Raw genomic sequence first — 25,728 nt, 5'->3', positions numbered from 1 at the left:
TTCTGAGCATCATTATATTTGGGGGATGAAAATGAGACTCCTAGGGACTTAAATCCAGGTTACGTAAGGACCTCTTAAAACAATAAAAAGGCAAATCTCCCAGTTGAAAAATGAGTAAAGGATCTGAATAGACACTTATCCAGAGAAGATATACAAATGGCCAAAAAGCCAATGAAAAGATGCTCAACATCATCGCTCATTAGGGGAATGCAAAGAAAAACTAAACCAAGATACCACCTTCACACCCACGAGGATGGCTATAAAAAAAGATGCTAACAAGAGCCGGAGAGGATGTGAGGACACGGGAGCCCTCCTCCACTGCTGACGAGGTTGTAGAAAGGTGCAGGTGCTTTGGAAAACAGGGTGGGGGGTCCTGAAAACCAACCGACCCAGGAATCCCACGCCTAGACAAACAGCCAAGACAAATGAAAACCTACGTCCACACCGAAACCCATACACGAATGCTCCCAGGACGCAGGCTTCAGAATAGCCCCGAAGTGTTCATAACCCAAATGTCCACCAGTTGATGAACGGGTAAATAAGTCCTACAATGGAATGTCATTCAGCAGAAGAATAACAAAGGAGGGATGTGTGTGACAACATGGGGGAGTGTTGAGAACCTTATACCTTATGCTAAATGGAAGAAACTGGTCCTAAAGGACCACATATTGTATGATTTCACTTATGTGAACTGTGGAGAACAGGCGAATCTAGAAGATACGGAAGGCAGAGGAGTGGTGGGTGGGGGTGAGGTGGGGGGAGAACAGGGAATGACTACTAATGGGTGGGAGTTTATTTTTATTTTTATTTATTTTGAGAGAGCATGCTTGGTGACACCCATGTGTGAGGGTCTACAGGTGGGGGAGGGGAGAATCCCAAGCAGGCTCCACGCTGTCAGCAGACAGCGGACTTGGGGTTCGATCTCACAAGCTGTGAGATCAGGATCTGAGCCGGAATCAAGAGTCGGATGCTTGCGGTGCCCGGGTGACTCAGTCGATTCAGTGCCAGGCTTGATTTCAGCTCAGGTCATGACCTCATGGTTCATGAGATCAAGCCCTGCATTGGGTTGTGCGCTGACGGTGCATAGCCTGCTTGGGATTCTCTTTCCCTTTCTCTCTGCCCTCCCCCACTTGCCCAAGCATGTTCTCTCTCAAAATAAATGAATAAACATTAAAAAAAAAACAAAAACAAAGAGCTGGGGGCACTTGGGTGGCTCAGTCGGTTGAACGACCAACTTCAACTCAGGTCATGATCGCACAGTTCGTGAGTTAGAGCCCCATGTCAGGCTCTGTGCTGACAGCTGGGAGCCTGGAGCCTGCTCCGGATTCTGTCTCCCTCGCTCTCTGCCCCTCCCCCACTCACACTCTGTCTCTCTCTCTCTCAAAAATAAACATTAAAAATAAAAAGTGGAAAACACAATTACCATATGATCCATCAATCCCATTTCTGGGTATATACCCCCCAAAAAACTGAAAACGGAGTCTCCTATGTTCACCCCGTGTTACGGGCTAAACATTGTGTCTCCCCTGACCGCCCTCCACCCACACCCCCACCCCACTCTGTTCATATCCTGACCTCCAGTACTTCACAATGTGTCTATAGATAAAGTCTTTATTTTTTTTTTAAATTTGTTTTTCAATGTTTTTTATTTATTTTTGGGACAGAGAGAGACAGAGCATGAACGGGGGAGGGGCAGAGAGAGAGGGAGACACAGAATCGGAAACAGACTCCAGGCTCCGAGCCATCAGCCCAGAGCCTGATGAGGGGCTCGAACTCACGGACCACGAGATCGTGACCTGGCTGAAGTCGGACGCTTAACCGACTGCGCTACCCAGGTGCCCCTATAGATAAAGTCTTTAAAGAGGTAATTAAGGGTAATGAGATCATTGGGAAAGGCTCTAATCCAATATGACTGGTGCCCTTAAGAGATGTGTACGTGCACAAAAGACGTATAAAAGACCGTGGTGAAGACACGCGAGGGACCTCAGAAGAAACCAAACTTGCTGCCATCTTGATCTTGGACTTCTTGTCCCCAGAGGTATAAGAAAATACATTTCTGGTGTTTAAGCTACCTAATCAATGCTGCGTTGTTAAGGCAGCCCTAGTGAACAAATACACCCTGTTCACAGCGGCCAACAGGCAGAAGCAAATCAAATGTCCACCGATGGAGGAAACAGATAAACAAAATGTGATACATACGCACAAGGTGGAATTATTCAGCCTTGAAAAGGAAGTGAATTCTGACATGTTAATGGGTGAATCTGTAGAACATGGAACCAAGTGAAATGAGCCAGGCATTAGAATACAGATATTGTATCAATCTACTTACATGAGGCATCTAGAGTAATTCAACTCACAGAGGTAGAAAGATGAATGAACGGTGGTTGCCAGGGGCTGGGGGAATGGGGAGTCACTTCATGGGGACATTCAGTTCTGCAAGATGAAAAGAGTTCTGGACGGGTGCCTGGGTGGTTCAGGAGGCTGAGCGTCTGACTTCGGCTCAGGTCATGATCTCACAGTCCGTGAGTTTGAGCCCCACGTCGGGCTCTGTGCTGACAGCTCAGAGCCTGGAGTCTGCCTTGGATTCTGTGTCTCCCTCTCTCTCTGCTCCTCCCCCCATTTGCACTCTGTGTGTGTGTCTCTCTCTCTCAAAAATAAATACACATTAAAAAAATTAAATGATGAAGATGGGAAATTTTATGGTAAATGCACATAATTAACAAGTTATTTAAGCTTCCAACTTTCAATTTAAAAAATGACATAAGAACTCTGTGAAATGCATACAGCCCTATGTCAATCATCAGGCACTGATACACTTAAGTCCCATTAAATGCACTCAAAATAATCTGACATTAATACATCTTGGCACGGAGCTACATGACCAATCCACTAATCTTTATATTTGCTGTCCTCCTTATTCAGTACATAGTGAGATCCGAGCACAGAACTGACATGTTACCTCCCTAAAACTATTACGTCAGGTACTAACTATTACGTCAGGTACTAACTACCGCCTGAGAAAAGGGGAGAATGCATTTTAGGAAAACAGATACCTGAGGTGATAACGCAGCACAGGCAGACTGTGAACTTTGGAAAGAGACGGTTTTGAATTCTGGCTCATGTGCGTGGTTGTGGGTGATACTGGGTAACTTTTTTAACCTCTCTGGAACTCTGGAACTAGAAGCTCTGGTTTCCCACATATAAAATGAGAACAATATCAAGCATGCAAGGTTGTTGGAGGGATTAGCCTCATGCACGTACCACACAAACACCCTTTTATGCACGCTGTGGTTTAGGGGCCAGGAGGGAGCAGAGATGAAAATCAACGTCTCTGCCTCATGGAATTTACATAGTATTGAGGAAGGCAAATACTTCAAGCACAGAAAAGAGATACAAGGGAGGGAGGGGCGTAGACCATCTGTACACAGCAAACTCTCCCTGCTCTTCCAGTGGAGTGTTAAGGCTCTCAGGCATGAGTTGGACACTAGGGGACACGTGTATGTCCTCTCTACTCCATGGGACACTATCCTGCCCTCTGTAGTATCCCACTGAAGTGCCTATTCCTGGGCCGGGACAGGTACCCCCACTCCCTGACAGCTCTCTCTAATGATCACAGGCTAACTGCCCCACTCATTTCTTGGCTTCTCTAACAACTTTTATTTTTTTCTTTAAAAAATTTTTTTTTAACATTTATTTTTGAGACAGAGAGAGACAGAGCATGAACGGGGGAGGGTCAGAGAGAGAGAAGGAGATACAGAATCCGAAACAGACTCCAGGCTCCGAGCTGTCATCACAGAGCCCGACGAGGGGCTTGACCTCACAGATCTCACAGACCGCGAGATCATGACCCGAGCCGAAGTTGGACGCCTAACCGACTGAGCCACCCAGGCGCCCCTCTTTCATTTTTTTCAAAAACACTTTTAATGTTCATTTCTGAGACAGAGAGAGAGCAAGCGTGCAAATGGGGAGGGGCAGAGAGAAGGGGAGAGAAAGAATCCCAAGCAGTCTCCATACTGTCGGCACAGAGTCGGACGTAGGGCTTGATGTCACAGACCATGAGATCAAGACCTGAGCTGAAGTCGAGAGTCAGACGCTTAACCGACTGAGCCACCCAGGCGCCCCTTGTCTAACCCTTTTTAAAGGTGGGAGAGGGGTAGTCAGCCACCAGTTGCACAACTGGTTTTGGGCCACTTGCTTTTCAAGTCCTGCAGGTTTGTTTTGGGCTTCAGTTGAAGCTGATAATAAAAACAATTCATCGTAAGTGAGAGCATCTCTCTTGGGAGCAATGCCCTGAAAGCCCAGTGGTTCTGGGAGAGGACCTGCCATTCCTTAGCCTCCAGCTCCGGAAGATCCATTTCTAGAAGCGATGTTACGTGGCTGGGTTGAAGAGTCTGGCTGCCTGCCTGGGTTCTGCACCATCAACTTTTGCCACAATTCCCTCAGTTCAGACTGAGGGCTAATTGAGACTAATTTGCAACAAGGCGTCCAGGAAACTGTTAATCTCCCCAGTTCTGTTCTTCTCTTGTAAAACCAAAGGAACTGCCAATACTCTGCAGCTGCTCAGGGCTCAGCTCTCTGCACACGTTGCAAACTTGTCATAGGGAAGCTGTTCGGGAGCGGGCATTTCACCCCCTGCAGGGGCGGGGGGGGGGCGGCGGCACGGAGAGACAGACATTGATGGTTTTCTGATGTCACACAATGTTACGAGCAACATTACTTTGGCTTCATTGGAGAGCACCAGCCAGCCTGCCCTGCTGAAAACAGTCATCCATGATTTTATAGCCTGGGACACTCTGATTTCTGTTTGCAGACCTTATGAGTGTTTTATGGCTAATTCTCAAGGGGGCATTTGCTCCGGGGGCACATGGTATGATCCACAGTTTTTTTCTTTAAATGTTGACCTCTCAGGAGCGCCTGGCTGGCTCAGTTAAGTGTCTGATTTCAGCTCATGTCATGATATCATGGTTCGCAGGGTCGAGCCCTGCACTGGGCTCCACGCTGACAGTCTGGAGCCTGCTTGGGATTCTCTGTCTCCCTCTCTCTCTGCCCCTCCCTTGCTCATGCTCTCTCCAAATAAACTAAAAAAATAAAGTTAACCTCTCAGTGCCTTTATCTTCTCATCTTCTTTTATCAAAGTAACAAAATATATCACATGATACAAATGACATAAGATGAAAATACTTTCCTGTCCTGACCCCCAACCTACCCCCTTCCTTGGTGGGGGGCAGCTCCTTGAGTGATTTCACTTTTTAAAAACGTTTATTTTTTATTTATTTTTAATGTTTATTTATTTTTCACAGAGACAGAGCATGAGCGGGGGAAGGGCACAGAGAGAAGGAGACAGAATCAGAAGCAGGCTCCAGGCTCCGAGCTGTCAGCACAGAGCCTCACGCGGGGCTTGTCAACTGCGAGATCATGACCTGAGCCAAAACCAAAAGTCGGAAGCTTAACTGACTGACCCACTTAGGTGCCACTTAGGTGGAGATTTTAGTGTTCTTTCTCTCGTGGTTTTATTTAAGCCATTTTCTTTTGGAAACATCTCAGCACTGAAGAGAAGGGCAGGAAATAAAAGTAGCTGGGCAATGGTATTGTCTTCCCCCCCCCCCCCATATTTAGCCACTTTTTCCACTTAACATGGCAGAAATAACTGCCCCCAGTGATTTCTCTTTTTAGCATTTCTGGTGGTTCTCAACCCTCAGTAGGAAGGACATACACCTTTCCTACACGGCACTTCCTCCCAATATCTATTTATATTTAGTATGTAACTATGAATGATACACTTAATAACCTTTTAAAATTCCATTAAGCATATGCCATGTATCTTTAACTTCTCATATTATTTCATCTTTGTTCCTGCCCTCCTCTCTCACTTTGTATCAGACACCCTTAAAAATTTTTTTCTCTCTACTTTGTCATGTCTGTTAATGTTTATATTTTATCTTGTAGCTATAACCACAGTTTTCCTGCTTTGTCCATGGATTGATTCTAAAATTAGAAAACTGATATGCAGAATTTATATTATCAGGGCTATGGAAATATTGTTCACGCATGGCCAACAGGGAGTCAGTGTTCTGTTTCCCCACTCTGGATTCAAAACCATGCTTGCTGGGCTGTGTAAAGAAAAATATTTGCAACCACAAGGTTAAATGGAGTTATCTTTGACAAAGCAGGAAAGAGTATCCAATGGAAAAAAGACAGTCTCTGTAACAAATGGTACTGGGAGAACTGGACAGCAACACGCAGAATGAAACTAGACCACTCTCTTACACCATACACAAAAATAAACTCAAAACGGATGAAGGACCTGAATGTGAGACAGGAAAGCATCAAAACCCTAGAGGAGAAAGCAGGAAAAAACCTCTCTGACCTCAGCCACAGCAATTTCTTACTCAACACATCTCCAAAGGCAAGGGAATTAAAAGCAAAAATGAACTATTGGGACCTCATGGAGATAAAAAGCTTCTGCACTGCAAAGGAAACAATCAACAAAACTAAAAGGCAACCAATGGAATGGGAAAAGATATTTGCAAATGACTTATCGGACAAAGGGCTAGTATCCAAAATCTATAAAGACCTGACCAAACTCCACACTGAAAAACAAGTAATCCAGTGAAGAAATGGGCAGAAGACATGAATAGACACTTTTCCAAAGAAGACATCCAGATGGCCAACAGGCATATGAAAAGACGCTCAACGTCACTCCTCATCAGGGAAATACAAATCAAAACCACACTGAGATATCACCTCACGCCGGTCAGAGTGGCTACAATGAACAAATCAGGAGACTATAGATGCTGGCGAGGATGTGGAGAAACGGGAACCCTCTTGCACTGTAGGTGGGAATGCAAACTGGTTCAGCTGTTTGGAAAAACAGTGTGGAGGTTCCTCAAAAAATTAAAAATAGATATACCCTGCCACCCAGCAATAACACTGCTAGGAATTTACCCAAGAGATACAGGAGTGCTGATGCATAGGGGCACTTGTACCCCAATGTTGATAGCAGCACTTTCAACAATAGCCAAATGATGGAAAGAGCCTAAATATCCATCAACTGATGAATGGACAAAGAAGATGTTTATACATACAATGGAATACTACTTAGCAATGAGAAAGAATGAAATCCTACTATTTGCAATAATGTGGATGGAACTGGAGGGTATTATACTAAGTGAAATAAGTCAGAGAAAGACAGATACCATATGTTTTCACTCATATGTGGATCTTGAGAAATGTAACAGAAGATCATGGGGGAGAGGAAGGGGGAAAAAGTTACAGAGAGGGAGGGAGGCAAACCATAAGAGACTCTTAAGGACTGAGAACAAACCAAGGGTAGATGAGTGGGGGCGAGGGGGAGGTGTTGAGGAGAGGGGAAAGGCGTTGATGGGCAGGGAGGAGGCCACTTGTTGGGATGAGCACTGGAAATGAATTTGACAATAAATTATATTAGAAAAAATGGAGTCATCTTTTTAGTTTTGCTTAGATTCACCATGTTTTAGGCTGCTTCACCTTGGGGGGTGTTTTTGCCCTTTAGAAATGGACTCCCTGCCATGGGGATTAAACCCAGAGAGAGAGAGAGTATGGACTGAGCTGGTGGAGGCGCAGATACTGGCCCTGCTCCTGGGATCATTAGTTATTGGTCTGGGCAAGTCCTGACACTGAGCCCGGGCTTCCTCGTGTATATCGGGAGTGACAGACCCCACCCCCCTCATGGGGTCATCCAGGGGACCAGGTCAGAGGGTCATGCTCTTCCCTTCCAAACGCAAAGCAGCAGCACCTTGAGTTTCACCTCTCAAACTGCACCTGTTCCGTGGTGGGGGTGGGGCTTGGACGCGACCTGCCTGCACAGATTTATTGTAACATTTTGTAAAGAATCCCTTTCTGCTCTTTTGAGTTTAGCCGCCAGAATGTTAACTGATGAGAAAAGCGGACAGGAAAGATCTCCCTGTAGAGAAAACCCACAAGGGCAGTCAAGTCTCACTTACAGGCGGCAAATACTTGTTCGGGCCTAGGGAGGGAGGCCGCGTAGGGGCACACACTTCCGATGCGATGCGATGATCAAGTCAACCCCCCCCCCCCCCGCCCCTCTCAGAAAAGCTCCCCTCTCGGCGCTATGGTTGGGGGGGTGCCGAGGCAGCCATGGGGTGGGGAACTCTGAACCATGGGCCCTGCTTGCAGCCCGGGTAGGGTCAGCCTGCAGGTGCCAGGGCGGCGCGCCTCCTCCAGGGTGAGCTCCTGGGCTGAGCGTGCAGGCAGGTCTGCGAGACTCCCCGGGGTGGCCCCTGACACGTGGGAAGCCCTCGGCCACGGTCAGGGCATCTCGAATGCTTCAGCCACCCAGCTCCCAAACCACGCAGGGGGCTTCCAGAGAGATCTGCTGCTCCCTCTCTGCCTTTTCTGCGGGCCAGCCACGTGCCGCGGTGCTCTCCCACTTCTGCTACTTTTAGACGCGGAGGCCGCGTGTTCCGGGGGGGGTGGGGTCGGGCGGTCGGAGCGCGGTCACTGTCTGGGGAATCCACTGAGGGCTGCCCTGTGGGCTCCTACTCTGGGTGAACCTGCCTGTCTCCTCACAGAGGTGAGCGCCCGAGGCGCCAAGCCTGCGGCAGACGCAGCACCGAGGGCGGCACTTTGACCCGGCAGGTGAAGACACAAGTGAACGAGGGGCCGCCAGGTCTCCGAGTTCGGGGAACAGGAATCTGTGCCGCTGCTCCTGGTTCTAAGAGCTGGTGGCAGCTGAGCGCCCCTCCCCAACCACCCCGCCCCCAGCAGCCGAGAACACACGCAAGAATGAGGAGCATGGGGTGGGGAGGGGTTAGAGGAAGAAACCTCTTCCAGAAAGGAACCCTCCTCCAAGTTCAGGGACCTCTCCCACCACGTATTTCTAGGAGATTTATTTTTCTTCCCATACACCTTTAAGCTGGCCTTGGTCACTGACAGCGAGGTCGATACTGTGATTATTTCATTTAATGCATTACTTCATTTAATCGGTCAAGATAACCCTGTTAGGCTGGGTCTCCTCCTAGTTGTAACATGAGTATTCGGGCGAAGTCCTCGAACCACAGTTAATAAATGGTGGCCCCTGGATTCCACCCAGGCCTGATGACTGGAGCCACGCCCTACACATATTGCCTCCAAATAGCCAACTACTGCAGAGAAATAGGCGTTTGCTGTGCTTCTAAGATATTCAGCTTCTGCGTGAAATCAAAGGAGAATGTCTCCATGACCGTGGGCGTCCTGACTGGGAAGGGGCGGGAGGGAACTTTCTAGTGTGAAGGGAATGTTCTTTATCTTGATCTGGTGATGGTCACCTGCGTGTATACATCTGTCAACATTTGTGGAACGACACACTTGAGGCTTGTGCATTTTACCATATACAAATTATATTCCAATAATGAACCGTCAGCATGAAAACTGTATCTGCTTTTCTACTCTGAAACTAAGGCATTCCTCCAAAAGTAGACTGAGTGCCTACTTTGTTCCAGGGACTGTGCTAAAAGCAAAACAGAAGTCAGTAAATAGTTTATACGTGCCTGGGTCAATGACTTAAGTCTTTGAAAAAAATAGGAAAAATATATAATGATTGCTAAAAAAAAAAAAAAAAAAAAAAAAGCAAGTAAGTACATATATCATCATTATAAAATATAAAAAAACCAAAAACCAAAAATTAAAAACCTTGACAATCAAAGAGATTTCTCCTGGGCTTTACAATGAATCATTTCTGTTCTCTTGGAAAAACATGTTTTCTGTTCAATCTGGCAGACGTTAGTATCAGAATTAATTTCCTTCCCAGAGTGCTTATGCACGGAGTTGAGAGATCATCTATTTAAGTAGGTCCCAGAGGTAAAGCTTAGGGGGATAAAACAAATTCTAATAAGAGCAGTCCATGAAAACACCCCCAGGTAAGTGGCAGGCACTGAAAAGAGGTGATTGTGCTCTAGCTTCAGCAAAGCACCACAAAGGCACCAGGAATTTGAGACCTTTTGTATCCCAGGGGGCCCATGGCCGCCATGGCTGGGAGAAGCAATATGGGACGTGGAAGAATGACCCAGAACAGGAGGCAGGGTAGCTGAGTTCTTGGTACTCACAAGTTGTGTGTGCTGTGAGGACACACAGGAGCTAAGGAGTGAGGAGACCTACTTAATATACCGGGGCTCCCATTTCCTCCTCTGTAAACATCAGGACTTTGAACTTGATGAGGTCCTTCCAGCTTCGGGGAGCTTGGATTCTAAGCCTAGTTGGCCATCTCTCAACTTCCCCAGAAACCAAAGCTTGAGATCAGAGTAGCATATCAGAAAGTCTGAAATCAGGATGCTGAAACGGAGGTGCCTTTTGCTGTCTAAGGTGCTGGAGGTGCCTTTTGCTGTCAGTTTCAGAGAAACTGAACAGGAAGAAATTCATTCCCAACATCAGCGCAATATACTGCACCTCAGTGATGTAACTAACTGCTACTACAGATGTCAGGCAGCCAGATATTCTGCTATCTCTTCACACTTACTTGCTACAAGGATTGGAAAAAACAGTCCAGAAAAGCAAAGCTTCATTCAGAGAGATGGTGTCACGGGTTGAATTGTGTCCTTTAAAATTCCTATGTTGGGGGCGCCTGGGTGGCGCAGTCGGTTAAGCGTCCGACTTCAGCCAGGTCACGATCTCGGTCACGATCTCGCGGTCCGTGAGTTCGAGCCCCGCGTCAGGCTCTGGGCTGATGGCTCAGAGCCTGGAGCCTGTTTCCGATTCTGTGTCTCCCTCTTTCTCTGCCCCTCCCCCGTTCATGCTCTGTCTCTCTCTGTCCCAAAAATAAATAAACGTTGAAAAAAAAAATTAAAAAAAAAAAAATTCCTATGTTGAAGTCCTGGCCTCCTGGACCTCAAAATGTGACTTTATTTGAAAACAGGGTCATGGCACATATAACGAAGACGAGTTCACACTAGAGTAGGGTGGGGTCTAATGCAGTCTAACTGATGTCTGCGCAGGCACACGGGGAGACCACCCTGCGAGCCCGAAGAACAGCCCGGGGTGATGCTTCTGTAAGCCAAGGAATGCCAAAGCCTGCAGACCACCAGGGGACAAGATGGAGCAGATTCTCCCGCAGAGGCTCTGGAAGGAAACAACACTACCAACGTGTCGGGCGTCCGGTCTCCAGAACCTTGAGACAATACATTGCCGTGGAAGCCACCCGAGCGTGTGGCACTTGGTTGTAGCATTCCTAGAGACCCCATACAGGGGTATAAACGTTTCCAGGAAAACCTTGCCTTGGCAAATAGGCTGGCTCACTAAAACTCACTCTCCCTTCCCTTCCCCCTTAACACCAGTAACCTTAACCTTCAGGAAGTTAATATTTTGGGGGATCTGAGAAAAGTACTATTCCTCTTCTCTACTGGACATTACGTTTTCTAGCTTTGAAAAGAAAGGCCCTACCCTCAGTAAAATCCACCAAGCATTTGTTGAGCCTTTATTATTTACCAGAAATCTTTCGGTAATATTTGCGCCTTAGCTTTTAGAGTTTACTCAGGCCTTCTGTATACCAATGGGCTAAAAATGCAGAGGGCTGAAATGACTACCCTCAGCAGAAACGTGGTCTCATTTGGTCAGCATCCAAATTACTATCAAGTCTGCAGAAGCTGCTGGAAAAAATAATATGAGAACAGATGATAAGGCAGCTTTGCTTTCAAAGACACGTATTGTAACCAGAACCGTTCAGGGCTATTGGAAAACCATACGCAGAATTGATTTTCAGTATGGCTGCTGGCTTCAGAGATGTTCGGAATGACAAGTTTTCTCGTGTGTGGCTAGGCCGGGGCCAGACTAATTATAAGCTCTGATTTGAATGACTGGGAGATGCCGCATGAACTACCCGTGTCTGCTGGATAGGGCAACACCCCGTCCTGAGTCATTAGAAACATAAGCAGTTTAGGGGCAGAGGAAATCAAAAGTGCTCCAGTGGGCAGAGAAAGGGGGGTACCTGGCTGGGAAGATCTGGGAGGTGTTCAGCATTGGCATCTCTAAAAGGAACAACTTGGAGTTATTTTCCTTTCCTTTCTTTTCTTTTTTTTTTTTTTTAATGTTTATTCGTTTCTGAAAGACAGAGAGAGACAGAGCCCAAGCAGGGGTGGGGCGGAGAGAGAGGGGGACACAGAATCCAAGGCAGGCTCCAGGCTCAGAGCTGTCAGCACAGAGCCCGACACGGGGCTCGAACTCACGAACTGCGAGATCATGACCCGAGCCGAAGTCAGATGTTCAACCGACTCAGCCACCCAGGCGCCCCTTATTTTCATTTTCAAATCATGACTGGGCTTTAATCTCAGGCAGTGACTCCTTGTCCCAAGACCCTTCCTATAATATAAGGAACAAAACTAAGTGCTTTATTTTTAAAACAAAAAATTTTTTAATGTTTTTATTTATTCTTGAGACAGAGAGAGACAGAGCATGAGCAGGGGAGGGGCAGAGAGAGAGGGAGACACAGAATGTGAAGCAGGCTCCAGGCTCTGAGCTGTCAGCAGAGAGCCCAACGCGGGGCTTGAACTCATGGAATGTGAGATCATGACCTGAGCTGAAGTCGGACGCCCAACTGACTGAGCCACCCAGGCACCCCTAACTGCTTTATTTTTTTAAATTTTTGCTTATTTTTGAAAGAGAGAGCGCGCGCACGAGTAGGGAGGGACCGAGAGAGGGAGACAGAATCCGAAGCAGGCTCCAGGCTCTGAGCTGTCAGCACAGAGCCCGATGTGGGGCTTGAACTCATGAACTGTGAGATCACGACCCGAGCCGAAGCCGGACACTCAACCAACTGAGCCACCCGGGCACCCCAAAACTAAGTGATTTAAAAACAAAGTCAATTTACCCACTTAAATAGCGATCCTCAAACTTTAATATACATTAGGATCACCCACAGGCCCAGGGAGTGATGTTTTAAACAACCTGTTTCTGAAGCAGGTGATTACACCTCAAGAAATACTGCCTTACAGACAATGAAACAACACAACGGCATGATCTCACTTCTATGTGGAGTCTCAAAAAGTCAGCTGTGTAGAAACACAGAGTACATCGGGGGCTGCCAAGAGCAAGGGGATGGGATGTGCTGGCCAAAGACGGCAAAGTCGCAGTTCTGTGGGATGAGGAAGTCTAGAGGTATAGATGTAACAAGCTGACCACAGCTTATACAACTGTATTATATATATACTGGCCATTTGCTGAGAGTGGATTTCAGGTGCTCCCGTGACAGACACACAGACACGCACACGACACACGCACACGGTGGTACAATCTTCCAGCTCTAGGAGAAAGAAGTCCTGAGGATATCACGTACGGTGACTCTAGTCAACAACACTGCATTGTATATCTGAAAGGTACTAAGAGAGTAGACCTGATAGAAAACAACCCCCTCCCCCGCAGCCAATCCAAACCAACCAATAAAAAGCAAAGAGACGCACAACACAGTCCCTACCTTCAAGAGTCCCTATCGGGGGGAAGGAAACAGACAAGCTAACATGTGGGCAAGGAGAACCAAGCTCTCGGTCTCAAAGCAACCAACAAACAAAATAACAACGTGAGATGGGTATGTTAGCTGGCTGGACCACAGTGGTCATTTCACTGTGTGTATGGATCAAATCATATTAGAGGTCTTAAAGATACACACTGAAAAATGCTTACTTCTTTATCTAGAAAGAAAGAGAGACAGAGCGTGCATGTGAGCAGGGGAGGGACAAAGAGAGAAGGAGAGAGAGAATCCCAAGCAGGCTCCATGCTGTCAGCACAAACCCTCACTTGGGGCTCGATCTCATGAAGCGTGAGATCATGTCCCGAGCCTAAATCAAGAGTCAGACGCTCAACTGACTGAGCCACCCAGGTGCCCTGACATATACCTTTTTATTAATTGTATGTTATAAAAGCAAACGAATTCTAGGGGAGAACAGTTTGCAATCGCACATGGAAAGAACAGGAAGTAGGAGAATAAGTTGCCAATGTATTTGGCATGATAAAACTTTGACGAGTTGCACACGTACTATTTCCTATGTAAATTTTTCACAAAAGTACTTTGCAGAGATGTGTCACAGGCATTCAAAATTAATGTTATTAAGTTGTGATATATACTGAAATCTAAAAACAAAAGGAGGGAAAAAAAAAAAAAAGGAAATACTGGCTTAGAAGCATGGTAAGACTTGACGTGCAGCCCAGAAATGGTGTCGTGTGCTTCCGTGAATGGCGGGGGACGAGAATGATCTAGTTTGGGACGTGGCAACAAACGAGGAGGCAGACGGTGGTCACTGCCGAAGGCCCCGTCTATGCCTTCGAGGTTCAGCGCGGGCTCTGCCCTGCAGCTGGGTCGAGAGCGCCTAGAATGGCTGGCAGTGTGGCTCTGGAGGCCGGACCCGGCTGGTGTTTAGGAGGCCGGAATACTAGGGTCAGGCACACAGCCATTCGCCACGTGTCACCCACAATAAACTCTGCCTTCCAGAAAAAGCACGCACAGGTCAGCTAAGAAGTGATTAGGCACTTTGTAAAACACCACAACATAAGCCGCCCATTATCTCACACGGTTCACACATCTGCCTTTTCATGACACATTAATGCGGCGACTAGCGTTCTGTAAATACAAATATTCACGTTTATAAGCTGCACCGAAATGACACTCTTCCCCAGTCATTCCACCTCCTTCCAAGAAGTCTAAATGACCCGTTTTTGGCATCTGCTTTAAACTCGGCTTAGTTTGGATAATGCCCGTCTTTCGTATGTGTGTCTAAATCCTATCTACGGGAAACTTCTCAATGGCGATTCACAAAAATGCTCTCCCAGTATGTGTCGTTTCACGCTTTCCTTAGTCAGAGTTGTTCTCTTGCATCTGAGATGATTCAGGGGGAGGAACTTGAAAGCTCTGGGTCGTTAACTCAGGCCTTCCCCACTCACCACTGTTACTCGGCTGGGACTAGAGCAGTTCTTTATCCGTACAATAGTGGTAGAGCAGAACCTGCCTCATTTACTGCAGGTAGACATGAATAATTTATATGCAAGTGTCTGCTATGCTCCTTGCCCTCGGAAGCTAACTATTAAATGGCCTCTTTTCCACTAAAGCTGGAGGTGCCTAAATTTATCCTCCGCATTGTCTCCTCGTCTCCGGCAATATAAGAGCATCTGTGAGGATTCAATAGGGTATTAGTAGCAAGTCTGTTGCTTGTATTTAATCATTTTAGCTGTTATTAGTTTTATCACTGAAGATGATAACGAAGAAACAGACAGTTTATGGACTTCCCTGGCACCAAGGGAGTGGCCTACTGATAAATGTGTAAGAACCAGGGTTCTGGGAGAAAGAGATGTATCTGTATCATACATTTGACTGACAAAGAAGGTGTAGCACCCAGTTTACAAATTATAATAAGATGCACTCGTTTTTAAAAAAAATTTTTTTTAACATTTATTTTTGAGACAGAGAGAGACAGAGCATGAACGGGGGAGGGTCAGAGAAAGAGGGAGACACAGAATCCGAAACAGGCTCCAGGCTCTGAGCGGTCAGCACAGAGCCCGACATGGGGCTCGAACTCACGGACTGCAAGATCATGACCTGAGCCGAAGTCGGACGCTTAACCGACCGAGCCACCCAGGCGCCCCTAAGATGTACTCATTTTTACCCTAACTTTCCATATAACCGGTTGTCACAGAACGCTTTTGTGGAGTTTTGTAGAACGTCTGCATCTACAGCCAACCTACGACTGCAAATGATGACTCTGTAGTTCCACCAGGATGTTGGTTCATGTTTTCCTCTACACGAATAAGACGATAATGAAATAAAGGCACGTGTCCGAATCTCACTCCTCTGTCGAGGATATGGGCTACATCTTTCCTGAATGGGAAAGCATTCCAAATACTGGAAGAATATTTCCTCAATGTTTGGTGCCATTGGCCGGGCAATGGCTACAGCTCCCATACGCTTTTCAAGTTAAAAAAAAAAAAAAAAAAAAGAGACAATCGACAAAAGTGTTAATGCAGCCCTGACTCACAGCACTTGACAACTGCTGTGGAGTAAATACTTCGACGTCAATCTACCAACGTTGACGTCACGGGAAGAAACGCACAGTAACGCACCACCATACGGTATTTCCACTAGACAGACACCGCGTATCTAAGTGCCTTCAGGAGCAAATAAAAGATACAAATAAAAGACACGTAGTAAAGTCACCAAGAATGGATGAGCGTTGACGACTACCCTTAACAAACGTAACTCCTGTAATTGTTAAGTTTACACAGTTTAATTTCCGGTGATGGTTGTGCTTGACCAACGGCTCACGAAATTTGACAGCTGCCTTTCGCGAGTCAGAAGGAGCAGGCTCCCGCACGCCGCTCGACAGAGGCAAAAGGAAAACGTCAGGAGCGATTTTTTTGTACATCTCCTGAAGTTGCTGTTTCCACGGGAATCCCTACTGGGTTGGGCAAAATGTTACTCGTCAGTGAACCGCACAGCCCAGTGGGACTCCAGAATAATTACGAGAGGCACTCAAATTCATAGGTCCGTGTGTCATTTCTTAATCAACTCCCATTAAAAACACAATTACATGGGTATTTTGACTCTGAAGAGTTGGGACCCATTGTTTTTGGCTCCAAAACCTGAAAACTAACAAGGAGCGTCTACCTGTGTGCATGGAAGATTATATTAAGGAAATAAGATCCACAACATTTGGATGAATAAAAGTTCATCTGTCTTGGTATTAATGACCTAGTTTGTCTTACCAAAACCTTTCCTCAAAGTGTGGGAAAGGTGATCTCACACAACCCACTCTGCGCAGTATCGCGTACGTACGACAATTTCCTACTAATTGCCAGAGAAAACCAAACACCCGCCGTAATCATTAAAGCTTAGGCCAGTCCTGTTACGAGCACATAATGAACAAGCATCTAAAACACTTGACACAGTGCCTGGTCCTGACAACCCATGATTAACCCTAGCTATAATTCTAGATGGCACGGAGTTTCACTGGAAAACAATTTCAAGAAGAACAAATGATCCTTTGAACAATTTTAAATTTCCCCAGTCAACGATTTTAGAAAGTCAACATCCTCTCTTATAAAATCTAAGATCTAAGAAAACATTGATGGAAAGGTCACTTAGATCCAGGGATGAAGGACCTGAATTCCGATCCTGAGTCTGCTGCTAAGCAATGTTGAGAAAATACCATCACCTCTATGCACCTCCATTTCCTCATCTATAAAGTTAAGGTGTTGGGTGAAATAACGGTCAGTTTTTATAAGCGAGGCTATCAGGCTCCAACATCAAGAGAATTTTGTGTCTCATAATAAATTAAAAACTCAACAAACACATCCTGAATTTCTTCTCTTGAATAACCATGAAGACTAGACCCTCCTACAGGTTTCCAAGGTCACACTTCCCCCCCACCCCCCACCCCTTTGTTTTAAGTAGGCATCATGCCCAGCATGGAGCCCAACGCAGGGCTTGAACTCAAGACCTTTAGATCAAGACCTCAGCCTAGATCAAGAGTCAGATGCTTAACCGACTGAGTCACCCAGGTGCCTCTAGTTCTTTTGAACAAATGCCGTGATTTCCCCAGTTTCCAAAAGTCTATCTGACCTTCTCTCAAGTGTGTATTATCAGCCTTCCTTACTGAAGTGTAAGAACTCGAAAGAACAAGCCTCCCTTTTCTGGTAGATGAGAAAGCAATTCCCAGAAGGAGTCAGAGGGGGAGGCATAGGATGTGCTTGGGCACTAGAGATATTTTATAACATTGATGTGTTAGGAAACTAGGGGGTGGTGGTCAGAGTCCCTGGGCTGGTGACTGCTTTTCTTATACCTTCTGTCAATGCTGTTCCTATAAATGGCTAAGTCTTATTTTAAAATTCTGAGTCTGTGGTCTTTTTTAAAAACACAGTTCAGGGGCACCTGGGTGGCTCAGTCGGTTGAGCGTCCGACTTCGGCTCAGGTCATGATCTCACAGTCTGTGAGTTCGAGCCCCGCATCGGGCTCTGTGCTGATGGCTCAGAGCCTGGAGCCTGCTTCCGATTCTGTGTCTCCCTCTCTCTTTGCCCCTTCCCTGCTCATGCTCTGTCTCTCTCTGTCTCAAAAATAAATAAAAACATTAAGAAAAAAAAATTAAAAAAAAAAAGTAAAAACAGTTCAATCAAACAATTCCATAGTTTTAAGCACGCTGTGCCTAAGATCGGGCAACAACAGCCATCACCCCTAATAACAGTAATAACTGCCCCCTCACCAAGGCACCAAGCTGGCTCTGCATACTGCCTCATTCACAACTTAAACAACCCACTGAGGTCGGTGTTATCATCACAGTTTCATACAGGAAGCAGAGGAGGTCCTGAGAAAGCTGCAAGACCCAGATTTGTCAAGCTGGGAAGTGAATGAACGTTTTAACACTGCCAATAAAACCCCAGCGTGATCCAGGCAGGACTGATGCCTGTCTTGGTTGTGAACGGGGAAGAGAGCAGGCGACAGCTTGAGAGAAGCAGGGCCTGGTGCTTTCCATGTCTCAGGGATGCAACTCGGAGCTGGGACAGGACGCTCACGTGGAAGCGGCCAAAGTGACACTTCACCTAGCAAAGCTTTAAACACATGCAAAAAAGAGTTCAGCTCAGTGAGGACTAACACGTTGTCCCACCCAGTTAAGATTCCCATAAGATAAAAACGATACTAGTAAAGCGTACTGAAATATCATTTGTTGCAAAAGCATGGAAAATAGCTGCAGATGCTATGTATATTTCCCAACAGTGTGGAAATACAGTTAATTTTTATTAAGTCATCACCAGGACAAGCTCTCAACGAGCTACTAGATGTGATTCAGAGTTCAACCTCCAACAGTTCCATGGTTAATGCCAAGCCCCGGCCAGGATGTAATGCAACCAGAACTCTTACATACTGCTGGGGGCAGTTTGAGTTGAAAACTTTATGAACACACACCTACCTTATGACCCAGCAATTCCACTTTTAGGTATAGACCCCACAGAAATGCATTCACACGGGGGCGCCTGGGTGGCTGAGCTGGTTAAGCATCCGACTTCTGATTTCAGCTCAGGTCATGATCTCATGTTTTGTAAGACTGAGCCTGCTTTCGGGCGTGTAGCCTTCTTGTGATTTCTCTTTCTACCCCTCCTTGCTCATGCTCTCTTCCTCTCAAAATAAATAAGCTTAAAAGAAGAGAAATGCATTCATATGACACCCAAAGTCATGTAGGAGAATATCCTTAGAAGCTTTATGGACAACCCAAATGTCCATCCTCAAAAAAAAAAATTGGATAAATATTTGTATACTATAAAGGCTCTTATTCAGCAATGAGAATAAATATAGCCATACCAAACAACGTGGCTAAAACACAAACATAATATTGGGCAAAGACATTAGACCCAATCATACTGTATGATTACGTTTACATAATGTTCAAAGCCGGGCAAAACTAACACAGAAATGTTAGCAGTGTTACGAGTCAGAATAAAGGCGACATCTGGGGAGGAGGAAGGGGTCAGGGATTGCAAAGGACCCTGAGAGGGCTTCCGAGAACAACAACAACAAAACACAATTCTAATGGATAGGATGATTATTCCCACTTTTACAGATGTAGAAAAGGTTATGGGAGTACATCTAAGGTAATATTTATTTATATATGTAAGTGGCTTTAGCCAGAATTTTAAGCATTTTAGGAACTGCGATTTTCCCAGTGATTGCTTTTACGTTTCTCTCACTTGCAAGCAAAAAATCCTAGCTGATATCTATTATTTCTACAGAATTGTTACATGTACCACAATGACGGAGGACGCAGCCTTACGCAGTTTTAATTTTCCTATCTCAATGCATTCTACCCATTAATCTCCCCTAAAAGAAGGGAGCTGATCGGAAACTCAATTGGAGCAACCAGGAACTATATATAATCTCTTAGGAGAGATCATTATTAAGTGGCATGCAGGTCCCCAAGAAAGGGACGACCTACGATATGTGGGGACGTAGTTTATCTCTACACGGTACTTGATTCTTCCTTAAGTTGGACCAAGCTGCACGTGTTTACCCAGGGCTAGTCCCGCAAACGAAACCTAAGCAAAGTTTACGAGTTCAGAGGAAATGTAACACGTTCTCAGGAAGGGACCGGCTGATTGTTTATTAAGATATAAAAATCCCTAGTGTGCACAAAACCAATTTCAGAGAAACCATATGTCTTCTTGCTTTGACTTTCATCTTCCTGAGGGTGGAAAAGGCTGGCGTGGGTGTAAAGAGAGCATAGTAGCGTAACGATGCTGACACATGTTGCCAAGTCAAGTCTATGGGTAAGTTTCATTAAGGCAGCAGTGTATGGAGTGCGGTCGGACGTGAACCTTCCCCTTGGAAGATATACAAGCCTGGTTTTCTACATTTGGGACATAAAAAAAATCACAGCTATCTGCACGTTCAGTATGGATAGCTAAATATAAGCAAGGAACTTTTCCTTACCCTTGGCACATATGCCTGAAAAACATCTTTGATCCGTCCCCAAATTCTGGAGACTGGAAGTTGGAGCTGTAAGAGCCAAGGTCATCCATATCCAGCCTTACATGGATGCAGATTCCATGGCAGGTTGAAATATAATCTGCCTGATAACATTAATCACAGTTAAGCCCAGCTGCAAAGAAAGACCCACACTATTAGAAGACTGAGTTGTCCTTCTATGTACACATTGTATAATGAGTACGACTTCTTTCAAATAAAGCCTCAAGAGGTAATTTTAAACATGATCCTTTAAACTCATATTATAACGAAGTGCTATTATAATGCATGCTAGTGGTGTGAATTTTGGTGAAGTCACTTTGAGGGAAAAAGCACCAACTCATTTTTTTTTTTAAACTAAACTCTGGGGGCGTCTGGGTGGCTTAGTCAGTTGAGTGTCTGACTCTCTTTATAATTTTTTTATTTTTTAACATTTTTTTATTTTTGAGAGACAGAGAAAGACAGAGTGTGAGGAGGAGAGGAGCAGAGAGGGAGGGAGACACAGAATCCGAAGCAGGCTCCAGGCTCTGAGCTGTCAGCACAGAGCCCCACATGGGGCTCGAACTCATGAACTGCAAGATCATGACCTGAGCCGAAGCCGGACACTTAACCGACTGAGCCACTCAGGTGCCTCCCTGAGGATCCGACTCTCGATATCAGCTCCGGACATGATCTCAGGGTCATGGGACCGAGCCTTCACACTCAGCACAAAGCCTGCTTAAGACTCTCTTTCTCTCCTCTCCCTCTATCCCTCTCTCGCTTGTGCTCTAAAAAAATAAAATAAAACAACAACAAAGGCACAACTAAACTTCACACTGTATTTGGATTTTGTCAGTTTTCCCGAATGTTCTTTTTCTGTTCCAGGGTCACATTATCAGGGTACCACATTACATCTCCTCAGGTTCCTAGACATTGTGATAGTTTCTCAGACTTTCCTTGTTTTTGAAGACTTTGATACTTTTGAGGAGTACTTAAGAGCCATTTTATAGAGTGGCCCATGATTTGGGTTTGGGTAATGTTTCCCATAGTTAGGGTGTATAGGTTTTGGGGAGGAAGATCACAGAGGTAAAGTACTATTTTCATCACCTCCTATCAAGGGTATATACTATTAACATGCCATCCGTGATGACGTTAACCTGGATTGCCTGGCCAGATGGTGTTTATCAGGTTTCTCCATGGCAAGGTTACCCCTACCCTTCTTTCCATACTGTACTCTGATTACAAACCACCAAATGTAGCCCTTACTCAAGGTAGGGGGAGCCACGGTCTACCTCTTTGAGGGCAGAGAAGCTACATAAATTATTTGGAATTCTGCAATGGAGATGTGACTCTTCTCCCTCACTCATCATTCATTCAATCATATACTAACATCAATATGGGCTCATATTTATTCTTTGGGTTATAATTCAATACTATGTTATTTTCTTGCTCCAGTTTTAGCCATTGAGAGTTCTTTCAGCGGTCCCCTCTGCCTTCTGACATTCCCGTTGTTTTACTTTATGAATACTAATTACTTTTTAATGGAGGACAGATACATATATATATATATATATATATATATATATATATTTTTTTTTTTTTTTTGATGTGGATGGCTTATGTATGGAACCACTGAGGAAATGGGTTGGATCTTTTAATCCTTAGCAAATATAGCACTCTGGTATCATTTTATGGTTAATTCAAAGGTTTAAGATTAACCTCATTTACTTCATCATTCACTTAGTGGACAAACTTTGTGTGTTTCCTATGTGCTAGCGATTCAGAAACGGGTTAGTTTCCTTAAACCATTCCTAATCCCCAAGTGATATTAATCCAAGCTTAAAGGCTAGGTCTTGGAAAACTAGACTCTCCATCAGAAGCGTCAAGGGTGAAGTCAACTCTGTTAGAACATCAGCCTCTCCAGGGACACCCTCCGCCCCCTTGTACTTCTCCTTGAACTTTCAAATTAAATCACAGCTTTAGAGGCACTGGTTGGAACCAGTCCCTAGTGGGAACCAGCTTTCAGATTGGAGGTCCAGGGGTCATACAGATAAAGTATGGAATTACTCATTCATGGGGACTCAGGAGAATTCCAGGTATCCTCTAATCCTGCTGGCTGGGCACAGTGACTTACTTTTTGTGGTATGTCTACAAAAATGTTTGCAGGACTATCTTATTAAAAAATGGATATCTGAGTATATGTTGTATTTTATTTTATTTAAAAAAAAATTTTTTTTTCAACGTTTTTATTTATTTTGGGGACAGAGAGAGACAGAGCATGAACGGGGGAGGGGCAGAGAGAGAGGGAGACACAGAATCGGAAACAGGCTCCAGGCTCCGAGCCATCAGCCCAGAGCCCGACGCGGGGCTCGAACTCACGGACCGCGAGATCGTGACCTGGCTGAAGTCGGACGCTTAACCGACTGCGCCACCCAGGCGCCCCGTATTTTATTTTTTTAATGTTTGGTTTTGAGAGAGAGAGAAAAAGAGCGAGCATGAGCAGAAGAGGGGTGCAGAGAGAGGGAGACACAGAATCCGAAGCAGGCTCCGGGCTCTGAGCTGTCAGCACAGAGCCTGACGTGGGGCTCGAACTCACGAACTGTGAGATCATGACCTGAGCCGAAGTCGGACACATAACCGGCTGAGCCCTCCAGGTGCCCCTGTACGTTACATGTTAGGCACCATAAGGGATAGGCGTCATATACATTTTCCTGCTTTATCCTCACGGTAATCTTGTGAGGTAGATGTCATTATTTTTTCACTACAGGTGAGGAGACTGAGGCCTGGAAAGTTAAGTGACGTAGCTGGTGGCCAGGAAAGTGATGTTCTAATTCAAGAGCCTCAATGCTAGCTTGCCTGTCCAGACTGGAAATTATGGCTAGAGAATCCTTACGGTTTCCTTGGAGGAAGCGCGCTGTGCCAAGTGTGAAAAGTGTAGGCCTCAGGTCGATTTAAGGTAACACGCTTCCTGGTTTACTTTTGCTTTGTTCATAAGGAAGGCAAGAGAGGGGTTAAATTTGTGTAGATTTGCCCACGAGGCTCTGTCTTTGCTGGCATCGAGCACTCTCCTCTTGGGAGTCACCATAAGAGAAACCCAGCATTGCAGGGTTCCGAGGAAGCTTGAAGGCACTCTAGAAAGCCGCGTGACGTTTGTCTGCCTTGGACAGCAGTTCTCCCGGACGGTCATTCAGCCCCAGCGAGAGGCTTACGTTTTCAGAAGCAGCCCACTTCTTTAATGTCACCCTCAAACCTCTTCCTCCCACAGAACAATCACCTCTTTGTAAGTGCGAGGCCATGGGTTGTGACTCTCCCCCTTGGGAAGAAAAGCTCTTAGCCTGCTTCCTCGTGCCAGCTCCCGCAGCTCCCAGGACAGCAGGGGACTCGGGTCAGCCCTGGGTCAGGTCCTGCTGACTCTGTGGGAGGGTCCAGGGGACCACCCCTCTCAGCGAGGCAACCACAGACCTGGGATGCCAATTTATGCAAAGCTCAGCATATTAATACACGCCCCCGTTCAGAGATCCCAAAGACTGGATGCCTACTTGTGATGAATAAATCACATGCTCTTTACTTCTCTTAAAACTGTTTTTTAAATGTTTGTTTATCTTTTGAGAGAGGGAGAGAGATAGAGACAGAACATGAGCAGGGGAGGGGCAGAGAGAGAGGGAGACGGAATCCGAAGCAGGCTCCAGTCTCTGAGCTGTCAGCACAGAGTCCGACGGGAGGCTCAAACTCATGGACCGTGAGATCATGACCTGAGCTGAAGTCGGACGCTTACCAACTGAACCACCCAGGTGCCCCCAGCCCTTTACTTCTCATGAGGCCTTCTCTCAATGGCATCAAACCAGCCTCCTGGAAACCCTTATGAGACATTTCAGCCCACGGTGTCCATGTAAATTGCCTCTATAGGTGAGAGTGGAGCCACATACATTTCTAAACTTCTATTGGATTCAAGTTCAAAACGGGAAAGTCGAGGAAACCTGGGACATGCCTGAATACAAAAGCTGTCTCCAAGAAGAAGGGTGACTTACTGGCAAAGGAAAACAAGTGATGGGAGAAATCAGCAGCTCTACCGACTGCCAGTAGCTGAGAAATGGGAGAGACATTTTCAGTCAAGGTCTTTATTTCTCCTTTGGGGATCAGATCTCAAGATTTAATTTAGCTTGAAAAATGTCACCCACTGAAAGCTACTGTCACAGCACCTGGAAATTACCATCACCAAACGCTGAATGCCCACAGTGTGAAACACAGCGTCTACGGAACCACTCTCTCAAGTCTAACGGCTGCACGATTCATGTCCAGGTTATACCTGGAGCGCAGAGTTTTAGGTGAAGGCTGGGGAATCAATGTCCCCAACTGCTATCATAGTAAAAGGCTCTGAGCAGGGGAAGCGCAGTCCCTGAATAGCTGACCCAAAGTAAACTATTATTGGAAGAAACATCAAAAGGGTCTTCCCTCCGGAAATGGCTGCAGGGCTGGCTTCATGGGCACGTGAACCTTCGAGGCCCCTTGCTTGCTGCGACGCTGCAGTTATCTTGAAATTACTAAGAATTTTTGAACAAGGGGCCCCACATTTAGTTTTGCATGGGATCCCGCAAATCATGTAGCCGGTCCTGAATGGTTGTGATGTTTTGGAAAGGTCAAGCAACGATGGTTAATAATCTAAATCAAATATAAGCTTCTTTTATTAACGGAGTGATACAGGTTCTTTTTAAGAGTAAAAGAAGGGTGGCGTTTTGGGCTGAAAAACGGAATCCTAAGGTTTTAGAGACTGGTAATCTTAGAGATCATGGTTATTAACAAGCAGACCTTGGCCCAAGGTTGTATTACACTGAAATGTTTCCTTGAAGGTGGAGACGATTTAGAATTCTCTGGAATATATACGACATGATTGTGTTGTTGACTACATACAGTTCCCTCTCTTGGTTTTTCACTTGATGAGCATGTGAGAAAAGATAATGGGACACCAGGGGCAATTCTAGGCATCAGAAATGCAAAAGGACAATTACATGAGCTCCCAGCCTTAAGGTCAAATATCACAGTGGGCGGTAAGTTTGGCCACGGGGCTCCCAATCATTTGAACACCCTGAGCTACAGATTCAGTCTCAATGAGATGCAGGACTCCCTTTGAATTAAAGAACCACGTGAAGAGAGCACTGAAGGTAAGTATTCAACATCCAGTTTTATCTATGCAAAACGAACGGTACAGTTTGTGCGAGCTTTACCAGGCAGGAGGAACCTAAGAACTCGAACCATTTGCTGAAGTAAAGAAAAGCTTCGTGGCTTGAGCAGAA

General features: G+C 45.7%; 1 protein-coding gene across 5 annotated transcripts in view; it reads right to left on the bottom strand.

Moving 5' to 3' along the window:
- Window positions 1-25,728, bottom strand: part of PIP5K1B (phosphatidylinositol-4-phosphate 5-kinase type 1 beta) — a 313,786-nt gene that overhangs the window by 30,043 nt on the left and 258,015 nt on the right. Inside the window, exon 13 of one of the 5 annotated variants that reach the window (XM_030294330.1) lies at window positions 2,334-2,433. The exons of the other annotated variants lie outside the window; for them this stretch is intronic. Within the exon in view, the coding sequence (XP_030150190.1) occupies window positions 2,349-2,433 (85 nt within the window). The 3' untranslated portion in view covers window positions 2,334-2,348. Of the gene's footprint in view, window positions 1-2,333; window positions 2,434-25,728 lie in introns of those variants that run through there. 5 annotated transcript variants of the gene reach the window in all.

Source organism: Lynx canadensis, chromosome D4, assembly GCF_007474595.2.
Source record: "Lynx canadensis isolate LIC74 chromosome D4, mLynCan4.pri.v2, whole genome shotgun sequence".
Taxonomy (NCBI): domain Eukaryota; kingdom Metazoa; phylum Chordata; class Mammalia; order Carnivora; family Felidae; genus Lynx; species Lynx canadensis.
Note: the sequence above shows the minus strand (reverse complement) of the source record. Positions and strands in the feature narration are given on the sequence as shown.